The sequence below is a fragment of the Miscanthus floridulus genome, chromosome 2 (assembly GCF_019320115.1).
Source record: "Miscanthus floridulus cultivar M001 chromosome 2, ASM1932011v1, whole genome shotgun sequence".
Classification (NCBI taxonomy): Eukaryota; Viridiplantae; Streptophyta; class Magnoliopsida; order Poales; family Poaceae; genus Miscanthus; species Miscanthus floridulus.
The window spans coordinates 5090742-5114008 of NC_089581.1; the positions used below are offsets into that span (position 1 = coordinate 5090742).

The following is a 23267-nucleotide window of genomic DNA, read 5'->3' on the forward strand; positions in this document are numbered from 1 at the left end:
CAATGTTGATGCAACACATGCACCAACATGATCAACAATGATATGATCCACTTCATATCATCACATGATCATATTGGTTCATCGATCTTGACTTTACTTACTCTTCACCGTTGCCATCGTCCATCGGCGCTAAGTCTTGCTCAAGCTTCACCGCCACGTGGTCCATCACTCCAAAGCCTTTGACTTGCCCTTCACGCTTGCAACCGGTCCATCAAGCCAAGTCTTGTCTTGATCTTCTCCACCTTGATCACATGACTCAATGTCATGTCTCATGTGCATTTAAGCTCCTTCATCATCACATGTGTGAGCTTTGCAACATCTCCAAGCCATTTTCACCTTCATGGCATATGTTGCTCACACACATGTACTTGTGGATTAATCACATGTGTATCTCATATAAACACAATTAGTCCACCTAAGTTGTCACTCAATTACCAAAACCAAACAAGGACCTTTCAGAGAGGATGTGGCTTCTTTCAGTTCTTTCTTGGGCCAGATTTTTTTATGGGCTAAAAGATCGAAAATGCTGACTACTAAAAAGTTTTTGGGCCAGATTCCAGGGTAGTCCTGGGCCTTCCTGGACTACCCTTTGGGTCCGCCACTGCGTATATATGCTTCGCAATAGGCCGTGTCCTGGACATGGTCAAACAGTAAAGAGTCCCTCGCTACTTCGGGCCCACATGGCAGTACGGTGGCCGTTTGGTTTGATGAATGAACTTGTCCATCATCTCCTCACTTTTTACCTTTTTTGTTTGGTTTGTAAAATGGGATGAATTGATCCATCACCATCTCATTTATCACAAGCTAATAATTACTACTCGTATGAAAAATAAAGTCATTCTGCCAGATTTGATGAGCGAACTCACAATCTCATCTACAATGGTTTGGTTACTCAAACCGAACACCCTATTACTTACTTCCGGTGTGTATCCTGATTGTTTCTGGGAGTGCAAAACTACGAACACCGTGTAAACCGTCTGGTTGCCACAATGTGCAAGATAGATGGATGTTCCTTCTCTCTGAAGTAACACCCCCCCCCCCCCCCCCTACACACACACCCCGCGCGCGCTCCATCCAAAAATAATGAAATTTTCACTTCACGAGAGGTTAAAGAAATTTGATCAAAGTATTAAAAAATACTAAAATTTATAATGTCAAATAAGTATCATAGGATTATATACAAAATATTTTTTATAATAGAATTAATCTAAAACATAAAAAATATTAATTTCTATAAACTTGATCAAACCTCAGAAGGTTTAGCTTGTCTCAAACCTACAATTATGTTCTTCTTGGAACGGAGAAAGTACTCTCAGTACAAATATGAATGTGAATACATTCATCGTTCCAAGTCTAGTTCTCGAACTTTGATTGACGGTGTCTAAACTTTTAAATAGATAATATACTAGAAATTGTCAAAGTTTGAAAAGTATGTGAATATTGGCAAATGTAAATGGATATGGACTTATATTTTTTATAGGACAGGAATTACTCTATCCGAATGAACTACTGCAGAGTATCGTTGCCACGTTGTGAATGGACCTACGTCGGCTGTTGCAAGATCATGAGCCTGGATTGCCGACGAGCGACGACGACAGCTAGTTCCTGCTACGTTGCCGATCAACGACCACTGGCGCCAGTAGCGTGAAGTAAACTAAAAACAGGAAACGCGTCATTGCTATAAAAAAATACAGTACATACTCTTGAATACGTTCCAACATGACTGCTCAAGACCGATGTGTTTTTTAGGCCTTTAAATTCAAGGTGTAAAGTTTTAGGGTGTCACATTGGGTGTTAAGTGGGGTGTTCGAATACTAATAAAAAACAAATTACAAAATCCGTCAGTAATCCACGAGACGAATTTATTAAGCCTAATTAATCCATCATTAGCACATGCGTTACTGTAGCACCACATTGTCAAATCATATACTAATTAGGCTTAAAAGATTCGTCTCATAAATTAGTCGCAAACTGTACAATTAGTTATTTTTAATTTATATTTAATATTTTATGTATATATTTAAACATTGGATGAAATAGGAAGTAAACCTTAGGAGAAGGAACTGAACAAGGCCTTACTTCTTAAGCAAACGTGAACACAACCTGGAAGATAAAAGTGTGCTATGTGCGCTACTAGTCTGTACTAGCACCTAGCAGTGTAGCTGTATTATTTTTTTATAACTAACCTAGCAGTGTACCTGTAGCAACCACATTTCGCTATCACACGTCATTTGCCTTCGTCTGACGGCAACCGCGTCGTCAAAGGAACACCTCCCGGCCATTTGCCATTTAGGCAGGCCGGCAGGACGGGGGAGATTTGGTCTGCTTATGGACACCTGAGATCATATGCACAGTGATGTCGGTGCCTACGTGTTCTCCATGAATGATGAAAGCGTCGATAGCTCAGCCGACAAGCTGATCTCGCTCAGTAGTCGTTGCGTTCGTCAGCTTGCGCACATGCATGTCAGTTAGCCAAGTTCCAGGCTTCCAGCCCATCCATCGTTGCTGGCGCATACTTGTCCACTCACATCGGCCCCACTTGCAACACCGATATATTACTTCGTCTACTGCTAATACAGGCGTACTGCACAGCCTAACAGCACCAGTTCGATTTGGATGGTGACTGTTCTTTTGGTCTACGGATAACAGCCGCGTGAGCTAGGAATTCGCTAGGCAGTTACATAAATCATACGACGCAAATATTGATAAATTACGGCAGACTGGGCATTCTCAATGAACCACGTTTCTCCGGCTCATTTTCCGTGCCACAAAAGGGGTGAAAAGCTACTTGGCGACAATGGCACACATCTAAATATTATGCAACAATATATATTTCGCTACACATTGGGCAAACAGATTCCATTGCAGCGTGGTGCCCTGGCACAAAATCTGGGTCAACTCAAATTCAGTCACTAAGACAACGCTCCGCATCCATGTTATAGCATCAAAACTTGAGATTTGAGGTCGATTCCATTAAATATGAATGTTCCCCGCAACGGCACAAACTGCTTGGTGACCAGCTGAAAGACAAGAGGGAAAACAAACACCCATAAGTAATAGAAACTTTTTCCATTCCAAATGCATGCACATTCCCACTAGTGTCCAAGCATATACCATCCTATGAATTCAAATCACATTTTCTCCCATTTTCTCCAATATTGTGTGAAACCCTGGAATTATGTATCTATTCAGGATTGCAGGGAATGCTGTATAAGGGGCCCACATACCTTAATTACTTCTTGGGAAGCAACTCCACCGACAAAAGCAGCCACTGGATGGATCTCCGCACCCCCGAAACCGGCACATTTCGGTTATCAGGTCTTCGGATAAGAATGCTCCGTTCAAACCCATCTCACTTAGCACTGAAACCGCAACTGTCTTCAGCCTAGGGATATCCTCATCAATCTCACTACCGAATCCAGTGTATAATCAGTATTATAAAAAAAAAAAGCAGATCATTTCTCTTAAAGGCTTTGTTGTTGTTGTATTTCTCTACATGTGGGATAATAATGTTCACCAATAGCAAATGAACATTTCTCTTAAGTACCTGTCGAAGATTCCAGGTAATCTGCTATAATTGGCAGCCAATCGATCAACAGACCGTAGCAGAATGTAGAAGTTCATTGCGTAACTGCAATGACACAATTGATAGTCATTGGAGAAGACATTTAAAAAATCTAAAACAACGGGCCAGCTATTCCAACAAAAAAGTAAATCATACAGAATATCAGAAGTATTTATGAGATGACATATGACGTCCAAGCTAAATGCTTGATATTGAAAGCATTCACATTCCGATTGTAAGTAGGTTTTAAGAACTCTATATAAATCTGAAAAAAAAATGCTAACACTGCAACATCCTAGAATTGCCTAGTAGTTAAGGTGGCATGTTACTATATAATAATCATTGTAGAAACGGTAACGGAATTAATAATAAGAAATCTGTATAGCACTTTCTTTTACATCAACTAAACGAACACCAAAATAAATAGAGGTGGAAAAGCAAAAACAGAGTAATGGATGCTGACCTGTAGTCTTCATCAGTGAAATACCTCTGAATCTCAGAGACAATTGGAGAGCTAAATTCCTCCTCAAAACTACGATATCTACAAATCTAAACATTGGAAATTATTCAGCAAAGATGACAAACTGGTAAAAATGGCATTTTGGGGTACTTATTTACACTTATAATCGATTATGAATATACAAATTTGAAATTAAACCAGAAACCACTGATAGGTGCAACACTAAATAGAGTGTGTCCGTAAATTTAAAACTAATGTTGTGCCTGCACTAATCATTATTCTATTCTTCTGAGAGAGCAAGCAGCGAATCTCATCATGCCAATAAAATCGCCTTTATCCAATTTATTATAATTCTGGCATGGATAACCAGACATTGAAGTCATCACTCATCACTACAACATATTAATTGTTACAATGACCTGCATCAGGCAATAAGATGTCAGGTTGTCAAAACATGTTATCTAAAGAAAGCAGCTTACCCTTAGTTTCCTAGAATTTTTACAAAATGTTTTGATATATGCTCTTGAAATAGAATCCGGATCTCTACCAATCCGTTTCAAGATTTCCTTTACATGATGCTCCAGGGCAAGACAGTCAAATTCTGCCTTAGCTTGGTAAATCTTTTGTAGGCTTACATAATACCTGTAAGATGACACAAGAGAAACATTACAAAGTTCACACGAAATGGTAGCAGAATTTAAAACTAGAGATGTCAACTGTAGGACACTTACTCAGTAAGAGAAGTCATATCAGGTATTGTTCCCTCCAGAGGTAGCTCACCATTGCCCTCCTTTGCAATAAACTCCTATCAATAGACAGGAGAAAGCAACGCATATTTTTGAGACATAGACACCATGGTAAAAAAAATGCTTATATGTGGACTGTCTATGTACAATATGCAAGCAGCTTCCATGTATAAACATTTCCAGGGTTTCTATTTTTCTAAGTTGGACTTCTTCAACAAATGAAACTAATAGGTTCAGCTTAGAAGCCTTCAAAATCAGAAGTGCCTGACACTGGATTCATGTTTTATAACAGGGTTCTAGCTCTAGAAGAAGTGAATTTGACATTTCAATCTGACTAAATCCAAATTTTAGTTTGAGCCCAAAGCACATCTAGAACTGGGCCAATGAAGTCCAACTGCATACTGTATAAGGCATCTCGGTTATATTAGCAGCCTGATATATTAGCATAAATGCAGCTTTCGCATTCTCATTGTCCAAGTGGCTGCGTTGCACATATTTTAGACAGCTTAACAACATTTATGGCCTGAGATTTTGGCATGAACTATAGCAGTAAGATGCAATTAAGATACCAAGAAAAGAAACTTCCTGATCTGCTTTTAACAACAGCAAAGGAGGTCAAGAAACTTTTAACCATGGTATGCTAGCTTTTACTGAATGGCCCCCATCATAGCATATAACACAAGTCGACATTAAGTAGTAAATACATTTGACTCACAAGATGATAGGTACCTTTAAAGCAGCCACTAAAATCCAGAAATCTGACGATGATGAATTGACTTCCGCAGAGTCATCATCAATTATCTGATGGATTTCATTACCTGGCAGATATTAATCATGAGTCAGAAACTGCATGTTTTATGTTGTATGCACTATTTTGTACGAGTCACTCTATGCTTGAACTTATGCATCATAAGCAATAAGAACATAATACCATACAACAGGATTGGCAAGGCCAATTAGGTTAAATCCAGAGCATGATTAAAAAAACTGTATGCTACTATTGTCCAAATAATGTAATCAGAAATAGCTTCAACAAATTTTAATTAAAATGAAGTCATTGCAGATAACCCATAGCCACTATTTTCTTTAAGCTATCTACTATTGTGCAAGCATCAACTTGTTCTATAGTAATGGATCCACACCCTCCCAATCCCAACATCTACACCTAAATCTAAACAGATAAGAAAGCACCAAATCTCAAATGGGATCATCATTATACATTATACAGTTCACAAAAGAGAGATGTAATTGTGAATATCTTGTTATATGTTTGCAGCAAAAATGAGTGGCATGTTACATGTTAGTGTTAGAACATTATACAAGTGCACAGCCCCGGATCAGCATTGTAATTCGTGATCAAGTACCTAGAAAATTCGGAAAGGGTATACACACATCAAGGTACGAACTGGTAGAGATATTGCAACTGATGTTCATTGCAGCAATCAAACAAAATGTGATACCTTCCATCAGGCAATAAGACCACTCACATATGACATCAAACATCCAACAATAATGAAGTCTGGATGGAATGCTTGAAATCTGATCTATGTAAAATTGTAGATCTAAAATGTCCAGCTGAGCATTTGATAGAAAATAGAGGTGGATAAGCTATCTATTGAAAGTGCTAGGCTCGACAACATTTTCCGTATTAAGATAGTAAGATTCAGAAAAAGGCCATGTGAAACAACTACTGACTCAAATGCAGACAATATGTGAACATGCCAAATCATAAATTTAGGATAAAGCCCTTTTGGTCAACTTACTGATTCCTGGAGTGACTGAGACTTTATATGAAGAGTCCACAGCTTCTTTGTAATTTTCCTCATCTACATTAAGCATATGGGCTCGAATTAGGTCCTGGTAAAAGTAACAATTTAGTTAGTGCCTTGACAGTCCTAAAACCACATTAACAGTTCGTTTACTTGATGACTCACTCAACAGTACTAAAAGAGTGTACCTTAAATTCCTTTTTCTCTTGCCTAGTTGCAGGCATGTTACCATCATGTGCATCTGCCCATTTTTCTGCAAGTCTCACAAGAATAACAATGTATGGAGTATGTTTGTGGACAACAGGATCTTTATCATTTATGTCAATTGATTTTGCAAATCTGCAAAACATGTGTCAACAATAACAGTGAACTTGTGTTAATGACAAAACTATTACACACTGTTATGTGCAAAATGAAGGTATGAATATGTTCTTACTGCTTTAGTTCAGTCCATGGATTGTGAAGTCGCAAATCATCCAAGAAGTGGTCTGGTTTTGATTCTATGACACAGTGCTCCTGGACAACAATAAATAAATATGTGAATGTGAATCTTTCCAAAATGCTTTTGTTATGACTTCCCCCAAAGGCGGTAACTCCCAAAAAGGGAAAACCCCACATACAACATGACCCAGATAGCATGGCCTTGTACTCGTATGCAACTATGAATGTATTGCTATCTGCAACTGCGATGTCATGATAATTAATTATGTGTTCACACTGAAGAGATTAGTTTTTGGACATAAACATATCAAAGTACCTTGACGCTAACCCTGACCAAACCGGTTAGACCATATGAACGTGCAGCAACCAAAACGATGTCTGCTTTCCTGCAGATATCATCTAGCTTCAGTAAAGAACTCTCTGGAAGCTGCAACGTAGAAGATAAAACAGCGCATTAAAAAATATTTTGAGTTATACTGTATACAAATGTTTTGCCAGCAATACTACAAAAAAAAAAGATTAAGGAACTCTACTAGCACCAGTATCAATAAAACCTGAAGGAATAATCAAACTGTAGCGCTACAGACCAAAACCATATTATTATGTTAAAAAAGAAGGCAAACTATAGAAACTAGTATTATCAAAATATGCTTCTGGCCGATGAATCAACTACAAAATTTAACAGCTAGCCAATCATTGATGGGACATATCAAGTGCTAATTTAGAGCCTGTTTGGTTGGACGCCTGGGGAAGTTACCAGGCAAGTCTGAAAAAGGTTGTTTGGTTGGAGGCCTGTGCCTAAGAATGCTAATGAGAGAGTATGCATAACATCAATGCGCTTTTATATATATATAGTGTGTGATTAAAAAACTAGATGATTTAGATTAATGTTATTTTTCAAGGTTAACTAAAAATTATTCTATAATAGAAAATAACTAATAGAAGCTGATTTCTGCGTCTAATAAGCCGGCTGAAGCTGATTTGTTGTGAGAGAAAAACACTGTACCATGGCTGATAAGCCAGGCTGATAAGTTCAAGCGAACAAGGCGTATACTTAATTTGTATGTGTATAGTAATAAAGCCCAACATATTTAATTAGTTTTTCAAATAAATAATATTGATTAAGTTGTGTTCCATCATTATATGTTATTACTTTCCTGACATTAGCAACTAATCACTATCATTAGCCCAGGCAACATTGATCCAGGAGCTCAATTTTGGTTGCCTGGCTGACCATGCACTCGCCTGGTTCAGGAAGCATATCAGGGTCATCCAAACGGAGCACAGGCTAAGACCTACAACAACAACAACAACATAACCTTTCAGTCCCAAGCAAGTTGGGGTATGCTAGAGTTGAAACCCACCAAGAGCCCCAAGTCACGGTTCAGGCACTTCAATAGCTGCTTTCCAAGTATTATATTCAAACATAGATCTCTAGGTATATCCCAAGCTTTCAAATCTCTTTTTATTGCCTCTCCCATGTCAATTTTGGTCTTCCTCTACCTCTCCTCATATTATTAGCATGTCAATTTCGGTCTTCCTCTACCTCTCCTCATATTATTAGCTTGGCTTAGGACTCCACAATGCACTGGTGCCTCTGGAGGTCTCATTTGGACATGGTCAAACCACCTCAACCGATGTTGTACAAGCTTTTCTTCAATTGGTGCTACCTCTAGGCGATCACGTATATCATCGTTCTGAACTCGGTCCATTCTTGTGTGACCGTAAATCCATCGCAACATACGCATTTCTGCAACACTCAGTTGTTGAATATATCGAATCTTTGTAGGACCAACATTTTGCTCCATACAACATAGCCGGTCTAATCGCCAGTCTATAGAACTTGCCTTTTAGCTTTTGTGGTACCCTCTTGTCACAGAGAATGCCAGAAGCTTGTCGCCACTGATCTACCCTGCTTTGATTCTATGGCTAACGTCCTCATCAATATCTCCATCCCTCTAGTAGCATCGATCTCATCGATCCCAGGATACCGAAAGGTATCCTTTTTAGGCACTACTTGACCTTCCAAACTCACATCTCCCTCCTCCTGTACAACTCCGCCAAAGTCGCATCTCATGTATTCAGGTTTTAGTTCTGCTCAATCTAAAACCTTTAGACTCAAGGGTCTGCCGCCATAACTCTAGTTTCCTATTTACTCCCGCCTGGCTTTCGTCCACTAACACTACATCATCAGCGAACAACATACACCAAGGGATATCCCCTTGTATGTTCCTGGTAACCTCATCCATTACCAAGACAAAGAGATACGGGCTTAAGGCTGACACTTGATAAAGTCCCAACGAAGTACGTCGGGCTCATTAAGGACATGTACAACAATGTTGTGACTAAAGTTCGAACAAATGATGGAGACACGGATGACTTCCCGATTATGATAGGACTACATCAAGGGTCAGCTTTGAGCCCTTATTTGTTTGCTTTAGTGATGGATGAGGTCACAAGGGACATACAAGGGGACATCCCTTGGTGTATGCTTTTCGCGGACGATGTAGTGCTAGTTGATGAAAGCCGGACAGGAGTGAATCAGAAACTGGAGTTATGGCGGGAGACTTTGGAGTCCAAAGGTTTTAGACTCAGTAGAACTAAAACTGAGTATATGAGATGTGACTTCGGCACTACTACTCGGGAGGAGGAAGATGTTAGTTTGGAAGGTCAAGTAGTGCCTAGGAAGGATACCTTTCGATATTTAGGATCAATGCTACAGAGGGACGGGGATATTGATGAAGATGTTAGCCATAGAATCAAAGCAGGGTGGATGAAGTGGCGGCAAGCGTCTGGTGTCCTATGTGACAAAAGGGTACCACAGAAGCTAAAAGGCAAGTTTTATAGGACGACGATTAGACCTGCTATGTTGTATGGTGCAGAATGTTGGCCTACGAAAAGACGACATATTCAACAGCTAAGTGTCGCGGAAATGCGTATGTTGCGTTGGATTTGCGGTCATACAAGAAGGGATCGAGTTCGGAACGATGATATACGTGAGAGATTAGGGGTAGCGCCAATTGAAGAAAAGCTTGTCCAACACCGGTTGAGATGGTTTGGACATGTGCAACGGAGACCTCCAGATGCACCGGTGCGTAGTGGAATCCTAAGTCAGGATAGTAACGTGAAGAGAGGCAGAGGAAGACCGAAGTTGACTTGGGTAGAGGCAATAAAAGGAGACTTGAAAGGATGGAATATACCCAAAGACTTAGCCTTAGATAGGAGTACTTGGAAGACAGTTATTCACGTGCCTGAACCTTGATTGCTTCTGTTGGGTTTCAACTCTAGCCTACCCCAACTTGTTTGGGACTTAAAGGCTTTGTTGTTGTTGTTGTTGTTGTAATCTGTGTTACCATCGTTTGTTCGAACACTAGTCACAACATTGTTGTACATGTCCTTGATGAAGGTCACGTACTTTGATGGGACTTTATGTTTGTCCAAAGACCACCACGTAACATTTCTTCGTATCTTGTCATAAGCCTTCTCCAAGTCAATGAAAACCAAGTGGAGGTCCTTCTTCTACTCTCTAAACCGCTCCATAACCTGTCTTATTAAGAAGATTGCTTCTATGGTTGACCTTCCGGGCATGAAATCAAATTGGTTTGTTGATATCTGCATCGTTCCTTGCAGGCGTTGATCGATGACTCTCTCCCATAACTTCATAGTGTGGCTCGTCAACTTAATTCCCCGATAATTAGTACAACTTTGGATATCTCCCTTGTTCTTGTAGATTGGTACCAATATGCTTCTTCTCCACTCCTCAGGCATCTTGTTCGATCAAAAGATATTGTTGAACATCTTGGTTAGCCATACTATAGCTATATCCCCGAGACATCTCCACACCTTGATTGGGATACCATCAGGGCCCATCGCTTTGCCCCCTTTCAACCTTTGACCTATCCCGGTAAAAATGCTCCAGGGTCTCATCCAACGAGCCCTTAGTGCAAGGTTTTGCCGTCACAAATGCCAAGAGGGGCAGCTATGCATTATCTATTGTGTATGCATTTGACAGAACAGTGAGTGGCTTGGTCCAATGCCATATTACTGTCAAAACACCATGTCTACGGAAACTGGGTTATAACTAATACACAAAGTATAATGTTTGCCTAATGCACCGAAATGCACTGCTCTGGCATAACAATAATTTAAAATCTATCTGGTACATAGGAGAGACATGACATTCAAAGTGTTAATAAGAATCATTCGTTCATATAAACTTCTTTCACAAAGTATAAACTTTATTAGAACATAAATTGAGAGATGACATGTATGGTTATTGAGAGCTATGAAATCTACTAATATTCCTCTTGCTGGTTTCATCTCTTAAACATTTTTGTTTCACGTAAAACATAAGTGTTCATAAAACCAAAAGTTCTAGCTAGCACCAGCAGACTAATCATGCTCTTGCAATTTATCTCAAAAGTAGACTGAAGAACACACCTGAGTAGCAATGACAACAGTAAACTGGGAAAAGAACGATGGATTAGTGTCTATCAAATGAGCTGGAAACTCCTCAACAAACTTGGCTTTAACAGCGTCATTAAGCTCTTGTAGGAAAGAACATATAGATTTAGCTCTTGGTTGCCCCAAACATCCTTCATCCACTGCATGCAAATTTAAGGTCCCAGAATACGAGTTCCATCAACTTCGTGCGGATGAATTCAGAAGAACAGGTGGAATCACAAAGCGAAGAAATTACACAGAAAATTGTTCCCCAGATCAGATGCTTCAACTTTGGAGCCATCAACAACAGTCACACTTCCTATTCCTCCAAGCACGAGGTTCTTCAACGCTTCTGTTCCAGTAGGACCACAGTTAAGCAAGCATATGCTAGCCTTCTCCAGTGCAGCCTGACCTTGATCACCCCATATCCTGCGCTTTGCAGTTAACACGTAACAGGTGTCTTTCAATATCTGGGCATGCAATCCGATCAAGTAGGCAGTAGAATAATCTGGAAAAATAACAAGCTTGTACCTAACAAACTACAGGTTAAATGACAGAATGGATTTCATTAGTTTTAATAAACAATGCTTGTGTCATGGATTAATAATTCCAATACACCACTACCAGCTCATAAGAATTTGCAACAGAAAACTAGGGTTATTTTGCTGTTGCCTCAACAACTAATGAATAAGACCAGTAGGTAATGCTGAATTGCTGGCTGCAAATAGCTTAATTTCAAAGTAACGCTGAGTCACTGATCATACTGCCATGTGCCATGCAAGACCACAACGCAAGACCAGTCTAAGGGTCAAACCAAGCAGATTAAAACAGGGGCAGACTAGACCTAGAGCTACTGGCTGTGATGGCAACCAGAAATCACCAACCTTAGGCAAAGATAAGTTAATTGACAACACTTATAGACATTTAAGGTTTATTATAGTCAGGTTCTGATATTTGTACTGACCAAAGTGCAGTCTCGCATAATTACAAAGGCGGCAACAAATAATTAGTAACTTTATATGGAGTTGTAGCTTAGGCAATAGACGCACCCGTTACCCAGGTCTGCTAATTCAGTTGCTTATCCAGAACCAGTAAAGTAAATCACTATTAGATTGCATCTTGCCATCAGAATGCCATACACTACCTAAAAAGTTGTAGCAAATTCCTTGTGCATAACAGATGAACCTAACAATAAATAAATCGGTACCCACCAATGTAGGAGCAAGCAAACCCAGCTCTAATGCAAGCCTTCACAGTTGGACTGACAACATAGCGCTCGAGAGCCAAAAACCAAAGGAGCCTAAACCCTAGTCGCCGCGGCACATCCAGATCGATCTCGAACCGAATCAAATAAGCAGAATTACATCGCTGCAGGACCCCTAAACCCTAGAATCGACCGACGCTAAGCGCTCGGAATCTACCCATCGACTACGCGGAGACGATTAGGAGGGAGAGCGCAGATGCACGTCGAAGGGTTACCTGAGCTGGCGATCGTACTTGGTCTTGGGCTCGGCGACCACGCCGGCGGCGGCCATGGCTGCGGAACGGGGCGGGGCGGGGCGGGGCGGAGGGGAGGCCGCTGCGGTCTCTACTCTCCCTGTGGCCTGGGGTTTTCGGAGTTCAGATCGCTTCGCCCCGCTACACTCCGGCGAGGAATAAAGCGGCGGAGCGGAACGAGGTAGCATAGCTTCTCCACGAAGCTGGGCCAGCTCAATAAGGTACCGGGCCAGAATATAGCCCGAAACAGATGGATGTATCGGCCCAGTAGAGCGTACTATCTGAGAGGCCAAGTTTGGCTAGAGCTGGCCCTGGCCCAGAGTAATCAAGTGGAAATTTAGGAGATTTTTTTTAATCTAATTTAGGAGATTTTATTTGGAGCGAAATTGCATGCACCATAACTGTTCCAATCAGAACCTGACTGACTTCATCACGATTAAAAAAACTAAAAAAAGATGCTTCAGGTTCAAGAACAAGGTTTATCTGATGTACTCGTACGTCACTAGAAAGGTTGGGGTTAGTAGTCGTCTTCGTTAAAGAAGTAGGGGAAGATGCGTTGTGCCAGACACTCACTCAGGCAGGCAGGCAGCCAATTGCTCAACATCGATGTTGTTCAGATATGCACTGCAGCCTGCAGGCAGAATAACAACATATCTAATGATGGAGCTCTGAATTCTGATGTCCTGATTGCTGCCAGTTAAGGAGCAACAAGGGATAAAGTAGGTCTAATGGCTAGGAATCATGGATTACTTTTTGCTTATTATTCGGATCGATCATTGTGCACTAGTACTCCACTAGCGTGCTGCTTTCCGCTTCGTTTTTTTTTTCATTCAAGTTGGGAGGGGGCCTAGGTCTGCAGAGGCCACATCCTCGTTGATATTGGAGGTCCGCGCTTGATATGCGTAAATAAAAAATAATTAAATGAATTATTATGTTCATTCAAAGTCAGATAAGATTGTCAAATCGGAAATTTGGGAGTCAGAGGGCCGGATAGATGCGATACGACGGCCACCTCGCTCAGAATGAGTTCGGGAAACAAAGTCGACTCTTACAAAATTCAGCACCTGTTAAGTACAATACCAGCCAGTACAATTATGCAAGGGACTATAACGACATCTGGATATGTTAACAGCGTTATTCTACTAATCTTCTCAGCATCATCAGACAGGGAATGATACAAGAGTACGTGACGGCAGTTTATTTACTGCTCGTTCTAATTGTCCATGCGGTGTGAGAACATGAGCTGACCAGGATTATATTATCCTACTATAAACACAGTCATCGCTATCGATCCACGCGTGGGTTAATTCAACAGCTGAACATCAGCGCCCGTTAAATTTGAAATTTTCTTAATTTTAGTAGTCGAATAACAAATCAAGTGTCGATCATGCATCTCAAGTCTACTCTATCATGTTTGATATTTAATGCCACGAAGAAGCCGCAAAGTCAGCTGCTAGAACTAAAGTCAAACGTCCCTTTGCGCATGCAAGCTCAAACAAGTAATCCCCGTTCGTTCGTAGACTTTGTAACCATGCATCCTATAAATAGCACACAAACCTCTCTCACTGTAGCGTATCATCATCACACAGCAGGCGGCAGCCCATCGACGAGCATTTCCTGCCGATGAAGAGGCTCACGTTCGGACAGCAGGAGCCGGAGCAGCCGGGCGTCATCAGCGTGGCCGAGGGGGTCATGTTGCTGCTCGCGCGCAGCGGCGGCGGCGAGCCGTCGGCGTCGCCGCGCGTGTTCGAGTGCAAGACGTGCAGCCGCCGGTTCCCGTCGTTCCAGGCGCTGGGCGGGCACCGCGCGAGCCACAAGCGCCCGCGGGCGGCCGAGCCGGCCAAGGCCCGCGCGCACGGCTGCGCGGTGTGCGGCGTCGAGTTTGCGCTCGGGCAGGCGCTTGGAGGCCACATGAGGCGCCACCGCGCCGTGACCGACGGCGAGGAGAGCGGCGGCGCCGCTAGCGCCCACGGGCTGGACCTGGACGACGCCGAGGCGAAGCCGGAGGAAGCGAGAGGTCTGCTGGGCTTGGACCTCAACATTGCCCCATGACGGAGCATTTTGGGATTTCGTGTTCAATTCGTTTTTTGTTCTGGTTTTGTAATTCCGGCGTTCTTTTGTACAAAATCACAGTACGACTACGACATGATTGATTTACTTCGTATTCCCTCGATTGAAAAAAAGATTAATATGTAAAAAAGCAACTATGTAATGCAACTTTTGTAGTCAAATAACAAAATCATAGTACAAGACACTACAACTATGTAACTGTAACTTTTGTCGTAAAAAAACAACAAGACTTAGCGTGTATGTGCACACTGACAAAAAAAAACTCACCGCATCCCAATGATGACGCACCTAGACAAAGAGCTCACCTGGCGTGATTTAGGGCTTCGGAGGTTAGAGCTCAGCATTTAGGGGGTTTCTATGGTTGTCGAACATATAAGGGGGCTTTCTAGAGAGTCCATCAAATTAGAGGCAATGATGATTTATGAGCTTCCTAAGTTAGAGCTCAGCGTTTAGAGGGTTTCTATGGTTGTCGAACACAAAAAGGGTTTCTAGGGAGACCTTTAAATTAGAGGCAGTGACGGTCGAGACGGCGGCGAAAGAGTGAGAGAGCTAACTACTGGACAAGAGAGAGAAGATAGCTTGAGTTTAACAACAGCGGCGACAATGGTGATGGTCTAGGAATGACGAATCAATGATGGCGAGGGAGGACGGCAAGAGGAGATGCCAAGGAGCAAGAGAAGACGAAGCTGACTCACACGTAAAGATGGCAGCGGGTCGGGTAAGATGCGGGTAGAGCAATTGCCCGCCCACGAGCATACCCGCGAATTTATTTCTTACCCGTACCCGCAATGGATGTCGAGTAAAATTTCTTACCCATACCCGCACCCACTGGGTATAGCACAATCACAGACAATGAGTATGACAAATATACAACAAAACACATACTAAACTAGGGAGATGGGAGTGGCTGAGGGGGAGGAGGATAAGGTTGTCAAGTGAATGCTCAGGTTATATACTAGGGGTTTTTTTGTTGGGTTGGGCTATTTCCTATTGGCCAAAAGACGTAGCTATGTGGGCTACTTTGCTCATATACCGGAGTCTTGGATATCCACGGGCGAAGTTGCTTACCCGTGCCCTACCCACACTATTGCGGGTACCCGACCCAACCTTGCCCACGGGTGGAATTTCCTGCCCATGCCTATCGGGTACAAAACCCACGGGTAAAATTGCCATCCTTACACGCCATAGCTGTATTTTTTTTATAAAAAAAACATAGTAAACAATGTAACTATGGAATTTGTTCAAGTCAAACTAGATGACCAAATCTATAGAAAATATATAAATAAACTTTACTCTCCAACTAAATTTATTATGAAAAATATATTGCATAATTAATCAATAGTAAATGTTAGCACTTCTTTATATAAGTTCGATCAAACTTCAAATCGTTTGACCGAAACAGAATATCTGGAGTTGCATCTTTTGTGGATAGCAGAGAACCATATAACTGAAACAGAATATATGGAGTTGTAGCGTCCACGAGATCAAACCAACCACCCAGTTGTATCCACGCTCGTGGTTATCAAGAGCAGAAGTTTCCACAATATAGCAGGTAATTGTTCTGACTTAACACCCATTTGTCCAAATCACAACAATTGCAATAACTCAAGAAGCACAAGGTGATAGTAGCTGCCAAAGAATAAAATGATGAAAATTACATGCGCGAAAAATGGCACTATCTTGCCGTGACAACTGTTCAGGAGCCAGCAGCAAGCTGATTTCTGTGCCGCCGCTGCATCAGATTCCCCTTCAGCCTTGATCTTGATAGTTCGATCCTGCAAACACGCAAGCCAAGGAAACTGTGGAAGAGAAAGCAGACAGTGTCAAAGGCTCAAAGCTATGAAAAGGGTTGCACCTCAGGCTTGGAATCAGTCTCTGAAAGTCTCTGTTTGATATCCCTTGCTATCGAAAAGAAAACCTGCTCGACATTCAGGTTTGTCTTTGCACTCTGCAGCAAATAATAAAAAACAAATTATGCATCATTTATGGTACAAGAAAGGAATGCCATAGGCAGAAGTTGTCATTTTCACTAACCGTTTCAAAGAACTTTATCCCATATTCGTCAGCGAGAGCTTGCCCCTTTGAAGTGGGCACAGCCTTTACGAAAGAAAAATGAGCATGTAAGAAATAAACGTTATTATAAGTATAAAGTTTAAGAGATCAAATAAGAGTACAAAATAGATAAATTGTGTACCCGTTTACTTTCATCCATATCAGCTTTATTCCCCACCAGAACTTTGTTCACATTATCCGAAGCGTGTTGCTCAATGTTTCTGATCCAATTTCTTATGTCTGCAAGTCAGCACCAATGACAGTATTAGAATTCAGAAATCGAATCTGAACTGATTTATGAAAAAACATTTAAGTACAAGGGTCAGTACTATTGAAAGATGACTCGTCTGTGACATCGTACACAAGTAAAATGCCCATTGCTCCCCTGTAGTAGGCTGCAAAGAAGAATTGCACAATCACAAACTTCATTGTTATAAAAAAAAAACACAAACTTCAGCCATACAGTGTTTGGAAACGAACCATATTTGCTAAAAGGAAAACAAGCATACCAGTTGTAATAGTGCGGAAACGTTCTTGGCCTGCAGTATCCCAGATCTGCAACTTAATCCGTTTGCCATCCAACTCGACAGTCCTTATCTTGAAGTCTATACTGTTTTCAAAATCCAATGGTATTAATAAGTCCATACAAACTTTTGCATGTAACTTAATAATTCCTCAATACATAATAATTCCTCTGCATACCCAATAGTGGTAATGAAGCTAGTGGTGAATGATCCATCTGAAAACCTTAACAGGAGACAACTTTTTCCAACACCTACATAAGTACAAAAAAATTGTGATTGAAATATCAGCCGGGTACACTTCCCAAATACATCGGTTGGAAATACTCAATGACTCTAATTTTGGCCGCTGAAGAAACAATGCCGATACGAGAATTGGGGTTTTGGTAGGTACATAGAGCAAGATTAGTGACAAGCAAAGCTACATATAGCTTCGTGTCTCAGTTTAAATTAAGAGCATACATCACCACAAAAAAAATACTGGTCCGAGGAAAATTATATGTGCCCCTACTTGTAGACTTCTGTCAATGGGGAGACATTTTCTCTGGCAAGGAGAACATCAACATACTCATATATTGGAAATGCAAAACAAGGCCAAATAGTGCCAAGCCTTTAATTCATCTTTTTCTATTAAGGAAAAAACTTCTGATTAACTTTTATGCTGTACAATTAGTTAATTTCAACTTCCAACTTGAGGTATTTCAAGTTTATATATTTGTAAGTATTTAGTGACTGAGGCTACACATGTGAAGCCCAACAACTCCCTAATCTTGACTCTCAAGCGCTTTATATGGATTGCTGGAATAACTCGATGCCCTATCTTGATATGCTTATTATGTTGCAGCAGTTAAATTGTCAATTTAACATCGGATCAAAAATAATGTCAACTATCAAAGCCACCCAGGCTGAACCATAGAGATATGCCCACTGATCACCAAACGTAACAAGCAGAGGAAGTCAGTGAATTTCAAAGATTTATGTTCCACTTGCACACACTAGTGGCGTGTCCAATTGCTGAGAATAAGAAGCTTTGACAGTGCTTGAGGAATGAAAGTCTCCAAAAGCCCAAGAGATTATTCCTGAATTCTGGATGCATAGTGATCAATATACCTACACCAACAATTAAATCTCCACACCTATTTTCGAAGTGTAACAATATTAAGTGTATATTGCGCAGTGCAAGTAGGAGCACAATCAATAGAGAGATATTTTGCAAGTATTTAGTGACATGACATGCATCTGCAGCCCAACAACTCCTTAATCTCAAGCAAACAGAGCCCTTGGTATGGATTGCTTGATTAACTCGATGCCCTATCTTGGTGTGCTTATTCGATTGCATCTATTAATTTGACAAATATAAATAATAATAACCTGAACTATCAGTCTACCAAAGCCACCCAACCTAAACAGTAGAGAGATGCACCCACTGACCAACAAATGTAACAAGCAGAGAAAGTCAGGGAGATGCAAACTCGCAAAGATCTATGCTCCACAGCACATACTAGCTGTGGGTGCAATTGCTGAGAATAATAAAGAAGCTTTGACAGTGCTTGCGGAATGAACATCCTGAAAAGCCAAGAGATTGTTCCTGAATTCTGGATACAGGTAACCAATCTAACTACACCGACAATTAAATCTATGCACCTATTTTCAAAGTGTAACAATATTAAGTGTATATTGCGCAGCGCAAGTAGGAACACGATCACTCCAAAAAGTATGTTACAGTTACACAATCGACAAACCAAGTGCCCTCAAGTGGTTAGATACTTTAGATTCATTCACCCATTCACATTTTGCAGTAACATCAACAGAGATCGAATTAGGAACCAGATCCAAATGAGACTCCAAATTACGCAAAATACGAAAGGATGACCCCGACGCCACCAAATCTCGCGTAGATCGAGAGAGAGGAATAGAGAGGCTGAGATGACCAATGAACTCACCGCTGTCTCCGATGAGGAGGAGTTTGATGAGGTAGTCGTAGTCGGCTCGAGCCCTCGCCGGCGGTGCTGCCATCACGCTTTACCTCCCAATCCCTAGCACCACCACGGAACCAGATCAGATCGGGAACGCAAACCGACACTAACACGGGGCGGAATGTCGAGCCGAACCAAGCGGGGCGGCCTCGGGGCGGGGGGGCTGGTGGACCTCTCGGCGTCGGGTCGCCTCACGGTCACAGGGCCGCGGAGGCAGGCAGGCGGTGGAGCGGGAGGCCGAGGCGTCGCGGTAACGGAGACGGGGCGGAGCACCAGGTTGCCTGGCCCTGGCTCGATCGGAGGAAGGGGATGGACGAGCTCACGTGGGGGTGGTGGAATTGGTCTGCTTCGGCCTTTGGACTTTTTTGGGGGGAAATTACAGGTGTCCTCTGGGCGTACTGTTGGGTCGTGCTTCGGCCCATGATGACCCAGTTACTTGTTAGGTACAGTGGCCGTGTGGTACTTGAGTTCAGCTTTAGGTACAGTGGCTGTTCGGTAGTTGAGTTGGGCTAATTTATGGGAAATCAAGCCCATGCATTGGCAATGGGCCGGGTACGATGTAGGTCGAGCAAATACCCACCCGTAAGAATACTCGACACATCAAATCTTACCTCGTCCTCAAGGATATTCAGGAAAGGGCAAGATCCTTTGATTATTATTTTTAGACCAAAGACCGATTGGTCCCACTTTATAGTGCCCGAAGCACACTCCTCAACCACAGAGAGAGTTTAACAGAAACATCTTTAAAGTTCCCAACAGCAAAACGAAAGACACCTTCGTACAAAAGGAAAATCAGTAAGCTTCCTACACCGCTAATCTGGGGGTGTTTTGAATCAAAACTCTTGAAAGTATTTCCACCGTCTTCGAAATCCAGCCTCTTTCTTTCTCCTTCAGAAGAATACTCCATTTCTGCATGAAAATATTAGGATTTGAGACAACTTTGTTATTGAAAACATAATCATTGCGAATTAACCATAAATCCTTTGATTATGTGCATTTTGCACGTGAAGGTAGGGAATGCAATAGAGAGTCTGATCGTCTAGCTAAATATGCATGTTCTCTTGGAGCTGGCCGTCATGTGCGGCTTGGCTCTCCTCCTGTATTCCTGAATGTAAACATTTCAATTGAGCAATAAAATCCCTATCTTCCACTCGAAAAAGAAAAATCAAATCTTACCTGCACTTGTGAAGCCCAGTGGGTAAGAATTTATACATGTGGCTACACCCGGTGTTTTCAATAACCGCACTGGTCTATCTATGATTGAACAAATAACATGTCATTACAAACCACATGGAGTAACAATTTGAGATGCCAGTGGGCTAGCACCTTGGTGATGAGCGATTGACAACACGGTGTGCGTGTGACGTTTTTCTTGGCAGGTTGTGGTTGCAGGTGACAGGTGGAGACAAGGTACATGCGGCGACGAGTGAAGAACGAAGATAGAATGCCGCGTCGAAAAACCGCGGGGGCGGAGAAGGGCGGATCGAGGCTTGCGTTCGAGGGACAGGCGATCGTGCGGTGTACGTCTACTGTACCTGGCTACATGGCGGGAGGACGTCGAGGGAGGTTTTCGGATTATGCCACAAAATCCGGGGTTCGCTGGTTGAGCCACAAAGCCATGCATCGTACCGGGACGCTCGTGCGGCGTGCGTTGGTCGAAGATGAAAATTCTGGCGATCGCGATACGATTTCGGATGGTCGTGCGGCGACATCGCGAGGATCACATCGCGGAGATGGAGGGATCGCGGACATCGCGGAATTTGCCATGGAGGACGTAATTGGAATTTACGCCCCTACGTTGGATTTATTTAGCGTAGGGGGTTATGTGAAAATAGGTCGTGCCACCCTTTGGAGATATAAATATGTGGCACCTAGGGTTGAGAAGGGAGTGGACCGTTTTGGACTCTCGGTGAGTTACTATTCACGCGTGAACAGTACGCGTGAACAGTACTCATGTTCCGGGGTTTCACGGTTCAGTTTTTCTCTCTCCGGTCTAGTCTAGGGTTTGAACTCTAGTGAGAGGTTTTTGTTGATCTCTCCGATTAAGAGATGGAGGATGTTCGGGCGGAGGCTAGATGCACTTTTGTAAGTTCAATTACTCAATTTAATTTTTCATCTATAATGATTGATCTTGTGCATCTTGATTGGTTCTTTACAATTCTCGTCAGCATCCTGACATAGTCTGCTTGTTTTATTTTTATCTCAAGATCCGTAAGTCCGATTGACGTGATTCCAGTTGGGTTAGTTTCGTAATTTCATCTAGTTTAATCTGACAAATTTTTAGGTCGATCGGAGTTACGGATTTTCGTCCACATCAGGTTTACTAGGTGCATAGAGTTCTGGCCAGATTTGAAAAACGTGATTTAATCAGGTTTTGTGTTTAGGGGAAGGGTTAGAAATTATTTTTGGCTTCTGCGACCATTCACCCCCCCTCTGGTCGCCCGTTTCGATCCTTCACAATTTGACACCTACTTTTCCATCTAAATATAAGCAATAGGAAATGACAAAAGTAGAGAAAAATCTCACAAATTTCACAGATCATAGCTCATGCGTAAGACATGAACTTATGAACACGAGTACATGACATGAGTTGATTAATTGTAGTTCAATGATCATAGTATCTTCACGGTCCACACGACTAGTATAAAACAAGGACTCAAGTATATCACCGTTGAAAACACACACACACAAGGACACAAGAAAAAGTGCATTATTATTCACACAACCACACTCTCGTAGGCTCACTACATTTAAGTGCTCGATACATGGGCATGGTAAAAATTTAGGAAAAAGTCTACTTAACCCTCCTCCACCTTTCATACATGGTCTACTTCACCCCCCAACTATGAAACCGTCTGTTTTACCCCCCTGAACTTTCTAAAACCGTCTATTTTACCCCGTGGGCGGTTTTCAGCGGCGGTTTTGCTACAGTAACAGCGGGGTCTGCTACAACAACGGTGGGTTTGCTACAGTACCGGTGGTTTTGAATTTTTTTATTTATTTTCGGTGAATTTTTGAAAAATCATAGTAAATCAGAGAAAAATTATAAAATGAAAAATCTAATTTTATTGGACTCCACATGAGTAGATCTACACAGTGAATATATAATACGGTATGCTTTAGTACAAATTTTTTTTGTAGCTTTAGATTAATTAGAAAATCCAATTTTATCTGTAATTAATTAGAATTTATCTATAACTAAGTTATACATAGTCCAATGAGTACGAAATTTTTACTATAGTTCAAGCATACAATAATTAGCGTATCATAAAATTTTCACCACAATTGGACCATAGAAGTTGCAGCTATGAATTATTCCAATTAATTACAGACAAAATTAGATTTTTTAATTAATCTAAGGCTACAATAAAAATTTTGTACTAAAGCATACCGTATTATATATTCACTATGTAGATCTACTCATGTGGAGTCCAACAAAATTAGATTTTTTATTTTATGATTTTTCTATGATTTATTGTGATTTTTCAAAGATTCACCGAAAATAAAAAAAAGAAAATTCAAAACAACAATTACTGTAGCCAACCGCTGTTACTACATCAAACCCGCTGTAATGTAGCAAAACCGCTGTCAAAAACCGCCCGGGGGGGGGGGGTAAAAATAGACGGTTTTGGAAAATTCAGGGGGTAAAACAGACGGTTTCATAGTTGGGGGGTGAAGTAGACCATGTATGAAAGGTGGGGGGTTAAGTAGACTTTTTCCTAAAAAT

At 41.6% G+C, this 23267-nt stretch overlaps 2 protein-coding genes and 1 pseudogene across 3 annotated transcripts; 1 reads left to right on the plus strand and 2 right to left on the minus strand.

Annotated features, from left to right (window-relative positions):
• Nucleotides 1–2604: 2604 nt before the first annotated feature.
• LOC136515596 (NEDD8-activating enzyme E1 regulatory subunit AXR1-like) lies at nt 2605–13060 on the minus strand (annotated as a pseudogene).
• A 1484-nt stretch (nt 13061–14544) lies between these two features.
• Nucleotides 14545–14980, plus strand: LOC136537729 (zinc finger protein ZAT12-like). The gene has a single exon (XM_066529688.1). The coding sequence runs from the start codon at nt 14545–14547 to the stop codon at nt 14971–14973; it is 429 nt and encodes a 142-aa protein (XP_066385785.1). The 3' UTR covers nt 14974–14980.
• Nucleotides 14981–16489: 1509 nt separating this feature from the next.
• On the minus strand, nt 16490–19863 carry LOC136537730 (ras-related protein RABE1c-like). Of its 2 annotated transcripts, none has more exons than XM_066529690.1 (9): nt 19713–19860; nt 19508–19600; nt 17746–17818; nt 17553–17653; nt 17373–17438; nt 17186–17283; nt 17026–17088; nt 16847–16939; nt 16490–16766 (listed from the first exon to the last, which is right to left on the minus strand). In XM_066529690.1, exons 2-9 carry the CDS (start codon nt 19578–19580, stop codon nt 16578–16580), a joined length of 756 nt encoding a protein of 251 aa, XP_066385787.1. In that variant the 5' UTR covers nt 19581–19600; nt 19713–19860; the 3' UTR covers nt 16490–16577. The 2 variants fall into 2 exon arrangements, with proteins under 2 accessions (XP_066385787.1, XP_066385786.1); XM_066529689.1 differs by having other exon boundaries at nt 16491–16766; nt 19676–19863.
• Between the last annotated feature and the right edge of the window lie 3404 nt (nt 19864–23267).

Bases quoted from the DNA above. Each gene is read 5' to 3' on its own strand.
- LOC136537729 (XM_066529688.1), top strand. From the start codon at position 14,545: ATGAAGAGGCTCACGTTCGGACAGCAGGAGCCGGAGCAGCCGGGCGTC.
- LOC136537730 (XM_066529690.1), bottom strand. From the start codon at position 19,580: ATGGCAGCACCGCCGGCGAGGGCTCGAGCCGACTACGACTACCTCATC. The intron at 17,439-17,552 runs GTATGCTTGTTT...TCTTCTTTGCAG, and splicing joins TTTCCGCACTATTACAACTG to CCTACTACAGGGGAGCAATG. The intron at 16,940-17,025 runs GTTAGTGAAAAT...TATTTGCTGCAG, and splicing joins GGATAAAGTTCTTTGAAACG to AGTGCAAAGACAAACCTGAA.